Source organism: Pomacea canaliculata, linkage group LG10 (genome assembly GCF_003073045.1).
Source record: "Pomacea canaliculata isolate SZHN2017 linkage group LG10, ASM307304v1, whole genome shotgun sequence".
Lineage (NCBI taxonomy): Eukaryota > Metazoa > Mollusca > Gastropoda > Architaenioglossa > Ampullariidae > Pomacea > Pomacea canaliculata.
Window position 1 is genome coordinate 10,490,955 of NC_037599.1, and position 14,707 is coordinate 10,505,661.

General features: G+C 37.3%; 1 protein-coding gene across 1 annotated transcript in view; it reads left to right on the forward strand.

Moving 5' to 3' along the window:
• Positions 1 to 14,707, forward strand: part of LOC112573720 (RAB6A-GEF complex partner protein 1-like) — a 32,684-nt gene that overhangs the window by 8,451 nt on the left and 9,526 nt on the right. The window contains exons 5-29 of the mRNA XM_025254302.1: positions 2,348 to 2,490; positions 2,862 to 2,992; positions 3,283 to 3,374; positions 3,810 to 3,898; positions 4,200 to 4,344; positions 4,819 to 4,864; positions 5,262 to 5,450; positions 5,603 to 5,803; positions 6,079 to 6,279; positions 6,496 to 6,661; positions 7,768 to 8,009; positions 8,273 to 8,401; positions 8,591 to 8,687; positions 8,909 to 9,027; positions 9,358 to 9,404; positions 9,948 to 10,072; positions 10,291 to 10,433; positions 10,659 to 10,745; positions 11,353 to 11,437; positions 11,658 to 11,940; positions 12,074 to 12,077; positions 12,747 to 12,901; positions 13,428 to 13,549; positions 13,798 to 14,028; positions 14,383 to 14,560. Of these exons, the coding sequence (XP_025110087.1) occupies positions 2,348 to 2,490; positions 2,862 to 2,992; positions 3,283 to 3,374; positions 3,810 to 3,898; positions 4,200 to 4,344; positions 4,819 to 4,864; positions 5,262 to 5,450; positions 5,603 to 5,803; positions 6,079 to 6,279; positions 6,496 to 6,661; positions 7,768 to 8,009; positions 8,273 to 8,401; positions 8,591 to 8,687; positions 8,909 to 9,027; positions 9,358 to 9,404; positions 9,948 to 10,072; positions 10,291 to 10,433; positions 10,659 to 10,745; positions 11,353 to 11,437; positions 11,658 to 11,940; positions 12,074 to 12,077; positions 12,747 to 12,901; positions 13,428 to 13,549; positions 13,798 to 14,028; positions 14,383 to 14,560 (3,450 nt within the window). The remainder of the gene's footprint in view (positions 1 to 2,347; positions 2,491 to 2,861; positions 2,993 to 3,282; positions 3,375 to 3,809; positions 3,899 to 4,199; positions 4,345 to 4,818; positions 4,865 to 5,261; positions 5,451 to 5,602; positions 5,804 to 6,078; positions 6,280 to 6,495; positions 6,662 to 7,767; positions 8,010 to 8,272; positions 8,402 to 8,590; positions 8,688 to 8,908; positions 9,028 to 9,357; positions 9,405 to 9,947; positions 10,073 to 10,290; positions 10,434 to 10,658; positions 10,746 to 11,352; positions 11,438 to 11,657; positions 11,941 to 12,073; positions 12,078 to 12,746; positions 12,902 to 13,427; positions 13,550 to 13,797; positions 14,029 to 14,382; positions 14,561 to 14,707) is intronic.

A 14,707-nucleotide genomic window follows, 5' to 3' on the forward strand; every position in this document is an offset into this window, starting at 1 on the left:
GCATTGAAGATACGTGATTTTGTGTCATCATAAATCTCTATTCTTTCTGTTTAAAACAAAGCACACTCTGTGCAATAGTAATATTAGCATAAGGGCTTCTTTGTTTTAAATTGTGTTACAAATATTATCTTTGTTTCATCTCAGAACATTCACTTAGGCCCTTGTGTATTTCATCTTCATCAGATTTCTGTTATCAGCTTCCAGTTATATAACGTAGACTCCACAAAATAGATATGAAAAATATAAAAAAAGGATATAAAGGTCATAAGTTTGTGAAAACAAAGCCAGAATGGTGCAAAAACAGAGAAAAGTTTGAGGGTTAGTGTTGATTCACTGTCAAAGGTGCAAAGGTTTCCTACTGTAACTGGGACAATAGGGGAAAATACTTAAAAATGGGGGGACTATTGAGGAAGGAAGAAGACAGCTGACAGTGAGAGAAATGCATCCGACCTTCAACTTTGAATGCCTTTGTGCTGTATCTCAGCCAGAGAGCCCTGAAGGGATAGTTGGAAAGAAGGGTTAAGGAGGTGGTGGTGGGTGGAGGGAGATGAAGAGGGAGATAGGAAAGACTAGACAGCTTTGGTGGTCATCATCATCCACTGGCAAACCAACATTCATCCTTGTCCACTCCCCATTCTTGAATGAGTGAATGGATGCTTTGTTGCAAGGAAAGAATCAAATATAAAGAGCTTTTATGCTTCGTCAGACTCTCACCACAGATCCTGTTTTCACATCCGTTAGGCATTTTTATAGCTTTCCTTCCTCGCATGACTGCCTGCATGGGATTTCAAATGATTTCAGCTGCAGGCATCTGTCAGGACAATCATGAAACTTATTGCGAGCTATTTTTGCTATTTTATGACCATAAACCCTTTTAGTAGCACGAAATAGGATTTATACTTGATGGATAGATTCTTGCCTTAGGCAGGATGCTGACTTTGTGAAATTTAGTGTCTTATGATGGAACGTGTGACTAAAAATGTTATGCGATGTACATTTTGCATTTAGTGTCAGTATAAAACCTTAAATAGAGTGATTAGCCTTAGTTATGGTGAGATACATTTTGCAGTCTCCAAACTAGGCTGATCTTGTTTTTTTCTATATGTGTTTTGGAAAAGGGGGAGAGGAATTTACAGAATTGACACAGTAACATGTCCTTAGACCTTCAGTGAACACAGTATATAAGTAAGCTGGGAAACAATGTGAACTTTGCAGGCTTTAATCTTCTTTAGCATGTGGAAACTGAGATTTGAGAGCAGGATTTGTTTCTTTCCAATGAATAACAGAGCACAGTGAAACATTAATCTGTATTGTTCCATCAGAACATGTACAAGGCCATTTTCATTCAGTTACACAGTGCAACGATGTAAGTACATGTCAAAACACAACAAGAAGAGTTCTGCTGGGGGAGGCTGTTTAAGAAGAAAAAAAAAATGGCAAATGCTAACCAGGCTCATATCATCACAAACACTCAGTTCAATATATTTTAAAAACATTATTGTAGTAGCTATGTTTCTGTCAAAACAAACTACCTATATCTATAATAATAATAAGTAGTAAAATACATTTACCCCATATGGAAGTGATATCAGTGCTCTGTGCTTTCAGAACAAGCAAGCCATCAGTCTATTGTTGATTATGAAATATGTTTGCTTTCAGCAAACAAGAACATATAAGGTATAGGTACAAATAAGTATGCATTATCTCTGTTTAGTCATCGTTTATCTTTTGATAACATTCACCTTCATGTTGAACAGTCAGCACCAGATGTTTTGCGTGTGCATTACTTTTCCTCACTTCCTCTTGCCTCTTGCATTGCAATCTATTTTTGAATTAAACACAGCTGGAGATGATGTTACTTTTATTGACTTCCAGCATCATCGACCCTTTTACTTTCTATGCTATACTAGACTGTAAATGAGCCACCTGCAGACATCAGATTCAAGGATACGCTATGTTCGTGACAGAGTATTGTGTTTTGTTGGCATTTTATGTCTAGTGTATATTATATGCTTACAGTTCTCATTTTTATTGCACAGATGTTTTTGCCTTTCACAGTGGCATAATGTACAAAAGAACAAACAGTTGTTGGGACTGATGGCGGTAGGAGAAAGAGAAAAAAAAAGAAACTTTTGTTTGTAGATACTGATTCTGTAGAATAACAGTTTGTAGCATTCATTGCAAGCCAAATGCAAGCTTTTGAAAAATAAGTTTGTCTTCTGATTGTGAACGTAATAATGTTGAAGTAGAAAAAATATGCTCATAGTATTTTCGTTCTTTCAAAAGAAAGTTTTTGCTGTCAGGATTGTCACCCAACCGACCATCAGTGCCATTTTTTTCCCCCCAGTTTCCTCTCTGTTCGTGATGAACTAGTGGTAGCAACAAAAGATGGCAACCTAAACCGTTTAAGGTGGAATGGCAACCGCAATGACAAGGCAACCCTACACCTCTGTGATATTCCTGTTTCCTCTGACCTTCAACAATTTAGAGGTTTGTTTCAGATATGAGACATTATTGTTGCTAGACATTTATTTTTAATAAAGCTTGAACAATAATCAACCTTTGTTGAAGGCAGTTTTCCCTGTTGATATTCTTTAGTTAGTAAATGAAGTGTTGAAATGTCTTCCCTAAAGGTGTGATTAGTAGCAGTAACATTTGAATGAACAAAGTGACTTTATGTATACCTAAAACTAGTCTAAAAACATTTTTTTTTAAATGTTACTACTAATGTTGTCATTCAGTAAAATATCACTGGAACTGAATTGATACACTTCAAAGCTCTTCTTATTATACAGGCATATGTCCAGTGATTGCAGCCCTATGCTCCTTGAGGAGTAACAAGTTATTTGATTGTCTTTCAGCATCAAAATTGTCGGATTACGGCTACACATTGGATATGGAGTACAGCCCAACATTAGGGGGGTATAGCATGATTCTATCCAGTGGGAAGGCAGTTTTTGTCATACCTCCTTCTACACGGACAGAGAAAAAGGTCAGGCGTGTTTTTAAGTGTATGTTGTCTTTGATAAAATAAATGCAGAATTTATGTATTTTATGTGAAACAGTGTTTCCATACTGCTGCATATGATTATGGTGAAACTGCTTTGATATGTATGTTATAGCCAGTTTGAAAAAAAGCAAAAGAAGACTTCTGACCCTGAGGCTTTAACTTTTATAGGCATCTCTTATCCAGAACTAAATTTTTGTTTGAGTGTGTGTGAGGTGGTGTGTGGGCATACAAGTGACTAGTGTGTGTATGTTAATAAAAGTTCTGATTTCCAGACAGCTCATGGCGTGTGGGCTCAGGAAGTAACTAATGCCACCTGTGTGTCAGTAAACCACCGGTACCGTCTCATTGCCATTGGCACTAAAAGGTAGAAACATTTATTTGTAATGCTGAATTAGGGAATGCAATTACCCCCTAAAGATAGCATTATATGCTGTCTACTGGCTAATGTATATTATTAGATATCAGTATTTCTTTCAGTAATAGCTTTCAGTTTTGTAGCAATCAGGGATCAGTTTGTTTAGTCTCTTTTTCGCCTCTTTAAGGTGCACCTGAAGATCTTTTATGCCTTCAAATTTGTGTGTGTAAAGGATACACTCAGTCATGCAACTTGTCGGTGTTTAATTAGTGCTTCAAGCAGCCTGGTATGTCTTTTGGATTAGATCAGGCTTTATATGCCAGTTTTACTAATACTCCTATGTGGGTGAGAATTTGTATGCTAAATTGACATTATTCACTGTAGTGTGTGTGTGTGTGGTATGTGTGTGTATGTGTCCGTGTGTGTGTGTGCTTTTAACTACAGTGGGGAAGGATTAGTGTACATGATAGATGAAGAAGTTGGAGCTTTGGAACTGTCTCACAAACTTGTCATCTCAAGTAAAGAGTTTCCAGGTAAAAAGTGGAATTCTTAAAGGAAAAATGTATTTATTAAAGTTTAGTTGTGTACCTAAAGAGAATTCTGTGACTAGTTCAATGCAATCCTCAGACATAAGAACAAGTGAAATGTGGCAAAATCTTTGCTAATGTCTTGAGCTATTTTATTTATGCAGAACAGACATTTTATAAACGTTACCTGATTATATCACATTGTGTATTGCTTTTCCATATTGCTTCTGCTGTGCATATCACTCACCATATATTTCACTATTACTGCAAACTGTATAACTTATCTCGGCATGATACCTTATGTCAGATGCTGGAGCAGTGGTAGGTGCTATCCGGTGCATGCGGTGGACACCTGATGGCACAGCTTTGGCAGTGGCCTGGTGCAATGGCGGTTTGTCTCTTTGGAGTGTCTTTGGCTCTCTACTGCTTTGTACGCTTGGAGGGGATTACAGGTATCCATATCTGTAGTCTGGTACTAAACCTGGTAAAGGTGACAGACCATTACACAACATTGGTGGCTGTCACATTCTGGTGCTTGAATAGAGCGTTTTGGTGTGGGCATAGGATGAGAATTTGTGGAAAGATATGATGTCAGTCTCTCTGGCATTTAAACAAGGTTTTATATGAGACTGCAATTATTACTATAGTTCTTTGTGATAAAATCCTGAAAGAGTATGCAGAAAAGGACATGACCCTGGTGTATTGCCATTTTTGACTAGACTATTCAGAAGGAAGGAAAAATACAAAAGTGCTTTATAATTTTATTTTCATGTGCTCTAGTCTCTTTCTCTTTTGTGTTTTTTGTGTGTGCGAATGGTAGGTACTACTTTAGGTCTAGATAATAGATAATACTGCTGTTATGCATGTTTGTGTCTGTAATTTGTCCAGTGTTCATTTTTTATCTGGGGATTCTTCTCTTTTGACAGCCGCACAAATGAACACAAACTTTATCCTCCACCAGTTATGACCATGGTAAGCAGCAAAGTACCGAATCTGAAAAAAGTGCTGTATGAGATTTAATTTTAATTTCCCAGACTTGAAAATGTATTATTAAAAAAACAGCATCACATAAAGCTTCAAAATTCCATATACTAAAAATTGAAAATACTTAGAAAATGTGTGTAATAATTCTTATTTTAGTCAAATTAGAAATATGTTTATTCTAGTAGGAGAAATTTCAAATTAAATATAGTGTTTAAGATTAAAGAATAAATGATGCATTTTTCTGAGTGTTTTTATATGAGGACTATGTTGACAAAAGTAGATGACAATATTTTACCTTAAATATATTTTGGATTTTCTTTCTGAACATTAAAAAAAAAAACAGTTTTACTTAATGCTGGTTTTTTTTTTTCAATTTTGCTTCTAGGAATGGGGCTTGGAAGGGTATCATTTATGGGCGGTAACTATAGAACTTTGTGAAGAAGCTGCAAGCAAGGAATCATCTTCAAGGAATCGGGAAGCTGCTGAGAATGGCACCAAGGGAGCTCATCACTGCCAATGTGAAATGCTTCAGTTTCAGTTTCTGAAGAGTGCACTTACTGTTAACCCCTGTATGGTGAGTAGTACTCTTTTTATATCTGCACGTAATGCACTTTTACATTTAATTGTTATATGTTAAGATTATAAGGTAAAAGATCCATGTTGATTTAAATATGCTTGACAGGGCATAAAACAGAGTTCTGTTTTGAACTTGTTGGTGCTTTTCAGTCCAATCATGAGCATGTTTTCCTGCAAGGAGAAGACAAGCTGTATATGAGTACAGGGGACACAATATGGCGGGGCTCAGGGCATACTTCATACTGGGGAGGCAACTCATACTCCAATGGTAGTCAGCCATACATTGGTAACAAACAGTGGCAGATTATTCCTATCTCCCACAGCTATCTTGCAAGTAACTGGCCTATCAGAGTAAGTACTGTTTTTTTTCCTGTAATGAAATAAATTTGTAGTTTGAGGAACCTCTTTTATTTCAGTTTAGGTATATTCAGCTATTTATAGGTACAGTTTAGATAATGTACAAAATGTATTAGATGTACTGCAGTCACTTTTTACTATTTATTTATTAATGATTACTTTTTGATTATTAAATTTTAGAACATTTTTAATATGTTACCATTTCTTACCAACAGATTGTGATAAACGTTGGTGATTGATATATTTTTGTTGGCAAACTTGCATTCCAGTACTCTGCAGTTGACCGAGCTGGGCAGTGTGTAGCTGTTGCTGGCAAGACAGGCTTTGCACATTATGCACTTTTCAACCGCAAATGGAAGCTATTTGGCAACGAAACCCAGGAAAGAGATATGGTGGTGTCTGGTGGTATTACTTGGTGGAAGGATTTCTTGTGTCTTGCTTGCTTCAATATACCTGGACAGCGAGATGAGGTACTTGATCTTGCATGAAATAGTTTCGGGTTGGGTATCTGCCTACTGTACATATTGCAGGTCAAGAATAATATTCAGATTCATCCATCAATCGGTTATAATATAGCAGCTGGATGTACACTTTGAAATCATTAATTTCATGCAAGAAAGGAAGAAAATGGAGTGATGTCATATTATTTCATGTATATTTGTATTTTTTGGCTCTTTTATTACCAGGTGCGTTGCTATCCACGAGGCTGTAAACTAGACAACACCTTTGCTCAGACGTGCAGAGTGCCCTCCCCTGTTCTGCTGTTGAACACTTTTCGTGATCTGCTCATCATCTTCTGTGCTGACAGCCATGTCATCATCTTCAGCCTAGAGCGCAAAAACACACAGCCAAGTGAGTGTTTTTCCTTGGGGAGAAGTCTTTAACACACTTTTATTTAACTTACTATGTATGTTTGTCCATGGAATTTTATAATCAATTTTACACCCATTCCTTCATTCTAGAGGTCTGAAGCTTTCAGCCAGTTACTTATTTGCAATGACAGTGCAGTATAAAATCATTTCCAGCAGCCCACAATTGCTAAAATGATTTTTAAACGAGGCAAAATTAGGGGAGATAGGTAACTTCTGCTCTATGACCAGTAAATTTGTCCCACAAATGAAATATAAATAGCTTACATTTCATTAAATAAAAAAATCTTGGAATTAACTATCTACCAAATAAAAATTTACAGGAGTTTATCTTAGACATTTGAAATGTGTTAATAATATAAATGGAAAATTAAGTGTCAAATGTGCCTGTCATATCAAGAGTGACCTGCTTAGAAGGACAGCGTTTTGAGGTTAGGTATTTGACCTTATTTAAAGTCTAGACGCCAGGGTTTTGGAGCATTGACTATGAAAGATCTTGAGATTTTATTACCAATCAACTGAAGCTGGTTTAAATCTTGTTTTACTTCTTCATTAGAAGCTTGAGCCAGCTAATAAGGTTCTGCATAGGGTTCAAAGCTGTATGTCTTAATTCCTAAAACAGCCAAATTATCTTCTGACCTGCTTGAACAAAAGAGCACAAGCAATGCTTCTGACTCGACTTGCACATCATTGCTGAGCTCAGCCATTCTTCCTTCTATAATCGCATAACAGCTCCTATTGTAGAGAGTAGTTTTTTTCTGCATTCCGAGCAGCAGGTGAGAATGCCAATGTTCAGAGGCTTATATCTCAGCCCTCAGACAATTTCCTGAAAAAGGATTAATAAAGATGTTTTATATTGTATTGTGTATATATCCTCTCTACATGGTCATGCTATCTGCTTATGGCACATGGAATGAGTTGATCAATTGAAACCATGAGCCAGCAAGTATGGAGCAGAGAGGATAAAAATATGCTTGTTCCTTGCCCAAGATCTTGAGTTTTTATTGCTTTTGTTTGCAAGACAGTTGCTCTACTTTTCTCATTCCCTCAGTTTGGTTCAGCTTTTAAGCTGTTTGGTTTCTTCAACAGATCCCTCAGTGCTTATCACCAAAGTTCAGGAAGTGTCAGTCAGTTCTTTTATCCCACATCCACTGTGTGTTGCTGGTGTCTTCCTCACTTCGCTGACCTCTGAGTCAGGGTCAAAAGTACAGCATACCTCCAGAGAAGCTGAGTCATTGCTGCTGAATGTATCTGGAAAGTTGCTGATGTTTCAGCGTGACCGCTCTGGTCCCCAGATACGTGACACCAATGATGATCGCAAGATTCGTTCAGTAAGAATATGTTTCATTCATTTGTGTTTAGAAATATGTTATAAAGAGCTTAAAAAGTCAAGACATACCAACAGAAAGGCTGAACAGAATTTTTAAAGTGTCTTACCAAAAGATAAAAGAACAAACAAAATAAACAGAAATAAAAAATAAACAGAAGGTTTAAAGGACGAAAATAAACACTGATTTAAATAGAGTTAAGTGACTGTAGCAAGTTCTGCATCATAGTAGTTCCATTTCTGACCTCATGTGGTTTTTGTGAGCAGCAGCCATTCTGCCCCCCGTCTGTTGTTGCAACATCTGTGGAGAACTTGTGGACCACCACACGAGCCAACCTGGGGAAATTACAGCTTATGGATGCTTTGTGGTTGGGCTGTGGAGCTCATGGCATGAAGGTGAGTGCGTAAGTGTGGGCTTATGTGCAGAATGTACTAGAAAGACTCAGCTCAACGTAGAATTTTATTTATTTAAGACTTTATGGCTTTCCACTTAACTTCAAGCATGTGTTTACTTTCTCATGCTAGTGTACTTTTGCATAGTTAGTTCATTGTTGAGTTATTTAAGTGTACACATTCTTATAACAGGTGTGGCTGCCACTCTTTCCTCGCAATGAAGGCAAGGCCCACAACTTCATGTCTAAGAGGATCATGCTTCCCTTTCGAGTGGATATTTACCCTCTAGGTAACTTACATGGATACTATTAAGTCTCATTAGCAAAAACAGCAAATAATTTTTTGATTTTTTGCCCTGTTTAAAAACAGTGTTGATTGTTTGCAAAGTATCACTTTGAAATGTGTGATGATGTGAGGTATATGAAAACAACAAAAGATATAGAATAGTGTTGTCATGTGAAGCTTGCAGTTGAAAAAAGTGTTGATCTCCAGAAGACCATGTTTGTACAGCTGTCCTTTTTGAGGATGCAGTGATACTGGGAGCAGCATGTGATGCAGTGACCTACAATGTGACCTCTCCAGGAAATAGGCTTGAGTGTGAGATGCCTTTTTGCACAGTCGAGAGAACTGTAAGTACAAAGGAACTTGAGAGTAGGAAGCAATGAGCTTAAGTATTTAATTATCAGACTGTAGTAAACTATCCTGGAAGCCCAAGCAAACAAATTTCAGGTTATTTATACCTGAGTTCCCTGAATACTAACCATGCCTCACTACAAAACAAGACAAAAAAATGGACAAAAAACACAGCAGTGTGCCTAAAACAGAAACTATGACACACATAGTGTATAAACGAAATTCTTGGTTTTTCAAATCATCAAATTTATCAAAAGAAGGAAAAGAAAATTGCTCAAGTTTTAAACATCTGATTAAGCCTTTTTTTCTTATTTGTTTTGTTACAGAGTCAGATCTATCTCCATCATATTCTTCGTCAGCTGCTACGGCGAAAGTGAGAACCATTTCTTAGTTGTTTTGTGTGAAAATATCCAGACAATGAAATGTTTAGTTTGTGGATGTTAATATATCAATCTTTTTGGAAATATGCTGCATGCGCAGTAATAATAATAATTGGTTTGTAAAGCACATTTTCCTGTATGGACACTAGCTTAATGCATTGCACACAAAAGACTACAAACAAACCAACAGTCCACCATACAATAAACTTAGGCATTAGTAAGCTGATAGCACCTAATTTTAAAAAATGTGCATGGTTGAAGACTAAAAAAGTGAGTTTTGAGAAATAGGCTTCAAATGTAGTTCAAAGAGAAAGGGGAAGAGAATTCTAAACAGTGGTGCCAGAGAAAGAAAAAGAGTGTCTGCCAAAGTTCTCCCGATGACAGAAAGGTTTGAATGTGACTGATCTTGCAAAGCTGAAGAAAGAATGAGGATAGTGTGAATGACACTTGTGGTCAGTACATATCAAGTCAAACTAATCTCACAGATCATTAATTTCTCATGTTTTCATAACTGAAGTTTTTTCCTGTTCCTTTAGTCTGGGTGTGAATGCCTTAGAGCTGGCCAGAAGCTGTACAGAGTTGTCCTATTTTCCTCATGTGCTGGAGCTGTTGCTGCATGAGGTTTTAGAGGCAGAGGCCACATCAAAGGAACCGATTCCTGGTATGAGAAATTTTCTTGTTTTCCTTCTATTTCATGTATTTTTAGCCTTGCGGTTCACATTGATCTCAGCTGCAAGCCTTTGAATCCTTATGTCCTTATTGAACAACATGAAATGCTTAAAAATCACCACTTTATCATGAGAAAATCTTTTGCCACTTTAATGAAATTTTGGAATTCCAGGGCTTGTGTTATTAATTACTGTTTTCTTGTTCTGATAGACCCATTGTTGCCACGAGTGGTTGCATTCATTCAAGAATTCCCAGAGTACCTTCAGACCATAGTCCACTGTGCTCGAAAGACAGAGGTAGCACTATGGCCTTACCTCTTCTCTACAGTGGGCAACCCTAAAGATCTGTTTGAGGTAACCCACAGTTCTGGAAATACTGTTATTTCATGGTAACATTTCGTGATGACATGTTTTACTTTAATTGTGGCTTAAGCCTTGACTTTAAAACAACATCCTTTGTGAAATAGATGGTTGGTGTGGCAAAGATCATTTCAATGTTTCATTGGCTTGGATACGCAGATACACACCATCAGTCTATAAGCTTTTTTCAGCTGATGTTTTGCCTGGTTTTTTTTGTAGGAGTGTTTAATCAACAATAACCTGACTACTGCAGCTACCTACCTCATTATTCTTCAGAACCTGGAGAAACCCATTGTCAGCAGACAGGTAAAGACACAAAGCCAGTGAGACAATTGTCTAGTTAAAGGGGAGCTCCAGAAAATTTATTTTAATGTGCATAAATACTGATGATCTATAATACCCTGAAAAAAAGAACTCACTCATGTTTTTTGCCCTGTAGAAATAGTTGATGCTATGTAGTCTTACCCTGTTTTTTCAAACTTTTTTTTCTGATATATTAGCTTCAGGGAGTATTTCTCATGATGTTTTATCTAACACGTACAAATTTTTTTAAAACGCCTAGTCAATATCCCTGGATATATTAATACCTAGTCTGTACTTATGTTTCCAATTTTTATTTTGATTTTACAAGTATTTTCACTAGCTTTCAGCAACTATATAACTTATTCCTGATTTTATTGTAAACCTAACTTAACTTTTGGTTTTATGTGTTTTTTTTCTTTAATTCCAAAGTTTGACTCATCTTGTTGTTTCCTTGCTAACATAAAGCTCTCTGACATTCTAAAAATACACTGTTGATGTTTTTTTCTTCGCTGTATCTTCAACAGTTGCCTGTGCACCTTTGCTGCTGAAGTATGTGTTCTGATAGTCTTTTACAATGGTATTTTTTTTGGTCTTTTTGTCCCCTTTAAAGCATGCAACATTGCTGCTGGATTCAGCCCTCAATAACTGTTGCTGGGATCTTTGTCGAGATCTTGTGCGATTCCTCAAAGCTATTGGTAAGTTATGCTTTTAGCAAGTCACCTAGCTCTGTGATTATCTTTTCCACCCCACCCTCTTTATTTTTAATGTTGAAATAATGAAGGAAAAACATTGGACTGGTATAGGATTGTTTTCTGACTTCTAATATGTCGGATAATTTATGTGTGTATTATTTGTTAACATTTCAACATGTTTGTAACTTTGCTTCATAAAGTACAAAATTATGTCTTTCTGTAGATCCCAGCGATGTGGACACCCCACAAACAGCCAATGCTTTTCATCGGCTGTCAACATCTGTCTCTTACCCAAACCCAAACTACCCCAGCCCACCGCTGTCTCCTTCAGATGATCCCAATGCATTTAGCTATTCTAATGTCAGCAATGTAGGCCGCATGCGGACCTCTAGCATTGCTTTAGGAGCGGGTGAACAGCAAGGGAGGGAAACACCACGCACCAAAGAAAAGGTGAAACACACCATGTCTGACTCCCTGATCAGTGCTGGAAAACGTCTTGTAGACTGGTGAGTGACAAAGAAGAGGGAATCTCTTGTATGGTCCTTTAAAGAATAAGACAGGTGATGAATTGACGGGGAAGAGGCACAAAAAAATGAGTGTTCTCAGGCGGTCATAATGTTTGTTGATTTACATTAACAGCATTGTATGATCCAGAGAGTCACAACATTGGCAAGAGGCAATGTCTACTTGTAGTTAACTTGCATAGTAGCATAATTACTTAATGTGGATCAAATTCTACATGTTAAAATAAAATTTTCCTTGTAAATTATCTGTCTTTCATCATTGCCAAGGAACACAACTATTATAGCTCTAAATCCCTAATAGTTGAGTTGTCTCGTAAAGTTAATGAAGACATGAATCTGTCCTTGTAAATTATCTTTGTTTGGTACTTACCAGACCATCCGACTATTGAGAGCTTAGGGGCTACATCTAACAACTGGGTCATCTGGTTAAGTTAATGAAGGAAAACATATTTTCTTTCTATAAAGTTTGTTTTCTATTTTGGCATCATGAAATATGATTTGGCAGGTCAGTCATGAATAACACTAAACAAACAGCACATTTTCACTTATTAATCATGTGGCTCATTGTTACTTAGGAGAGCCAGAAGCAGCTATCCATTAATGATACTATCCAGATAAGGAGAGTAAATCACAGACTATAGCTTAAACTCAGAATCATTGCAGCTTATGAAATTTCCTGCCATTTTCTTAAAACACAGCATCTTGTCAGTGCTATTACCAGTCTGTTACCTGCATTATTGTTTCCCTTTGTTCAGGCCTAGTATGAACAACAGCAGTAGGCCCTGCAGAAGCAGGGAGAGCCCACTGCAGATCAAGTTTTCATCGACATGATCCTAAACCGACATGCCCGCAAGCTGCTAGCTGCCAACCAACTCCGAACTCTGGGCTTCTTTGCAGCCAACATGGAGGACTTTCATTTTGTTTCCTGGCTTAAGAGAGAAAGGTTAGCATGTTGAAAAATATAGCAAAGGCATTGTTGTAGAGATATTCTTTTTAAACATGGTGATGAGCTCATTTGCTATGTTAATTAGTGATTAAGAGAGTGTACTCTTGTTTAAAAGAATGCTCTATCATCTTAGAACAGTTTCATCCTTTTGCTTGCTATCGTTCAGTTGTATGAACTATCAGGACACAGTTGCTATTATCATAGAATGTCTGATACTGCACTTCAAAGCATGCTAAGAGTTTACACAGATAACATTGTGACACAAAGGGAAAGTATTAAACTATGGATCTTCACCACAGTTTCTTTATAAAGATAGACACAAGGATCAAACACTTTGCTGATTGTACACATCACACTGCTTATCCTTTATCTCCACACCTCCAGGTCCCTGTCAACCACTACAACAGTCATTTTGTAAGTTTGGAGCATTAGCAGGAGAGTTAGGAAAGGTTATGATGCTGGTGTTCTTCAGTATTGAGAATTTTTTTAGCCCTGGTGATGCTAAGGGAAATGTTTCTGACAGAGTGCGGTCAGCCAAAGTGGAGGACTTTGTAATGGGTCTTTGCGATCTCCATCAACAGTTTCATTGGCCCTTTCCCATTTTATCGCCATCAGCCTTTCACCAGCTTCGACAAAATCTTGCAGGTGTGTCTTAATCTGTATCTTTCTGTTTGTGTGGTTGGATGTGTGAATGTATGCGAAAATATTTCCTATAAAAAAAATTAATGATCATTGATACTTTTTCCCCCATGGGCTGTTGTTAATGTTCATGTTTCAGACAACATTTTGTTGCATTTTGAGACATTCCAGCTACCAGTTTTATGTTCAAAGTATTTTTCCCTTTTAGTAAAGAGGAAGGAAAGATTTTAAAATTTGTGTTCCACTCTGGACAGCCTCTTCATCTAGTCTCAATTCAACTTCAGTGCTGGACGAGGATTTTTTGTCCCCCATGGCAGACACATCTGAAGAAGAGGCCAACACACTGGCTACTCTGGAAGGTACCCTGCCATCTCATCATGGAACTCTCCTTGCATCAGTTGGCACATTAAGGCATCAGCCGTCAGAGGCCTTGCTATCTGCGTCAACCAGTGATGATATTTTTCTTAAGCCACAGGTCACAAAAAGTAAGCCTAATGAAGAACTTTCATTGGTCTTTGTCCATGACAATCAAGACATTGTATAAGAAAGCTCAAGGTATTTAACACTGTAGAGAATTTATTCAGCTTTTAAATACAACAATTCCTTCTCTAAAGCAATAAGTTGAAACTTCAAGTGGACTGTACACCCAACTGTTGGCCAAAGTTCATTCCTTCTGCAATTTCACATATGCTGCTTGCTGTTGCTGATACCAGATAGGTGCTTTGCATATATACATATACGCACAACCATTTATTGTTGCTTGTCTCATGCATGTGCAGCAGCAATACAGTATGTAGAGAATCACTTGTATTGAATCCTGGTGTGATCTCCATGTGCAGCGGAAGACAGCAGCATTGCAACATTGGAAGTGTCTGATAGCAGCTCGCTGCTAGGAGATTATGAGCTTATCAATGACATGGTTTTAGGCAATGACCTTCAGATCACACATGACCTGGAACAGATGTCCCAGGAAGTGGCCAATAAGGGCCCTCAGCATCAGAACTGGAACTTACGTGAGTTTTCTTTTTTAATTATTATTATTTACTTTTTTTTCTTCATTTCGCTCTGTTGATGTTGACTGATAAAAATATAAATTTCAGTGAAGAAAGTGACTGGCTAAATAGTTTAAATTACCATAGAAGAGGTAAATCACCAAATGATGAC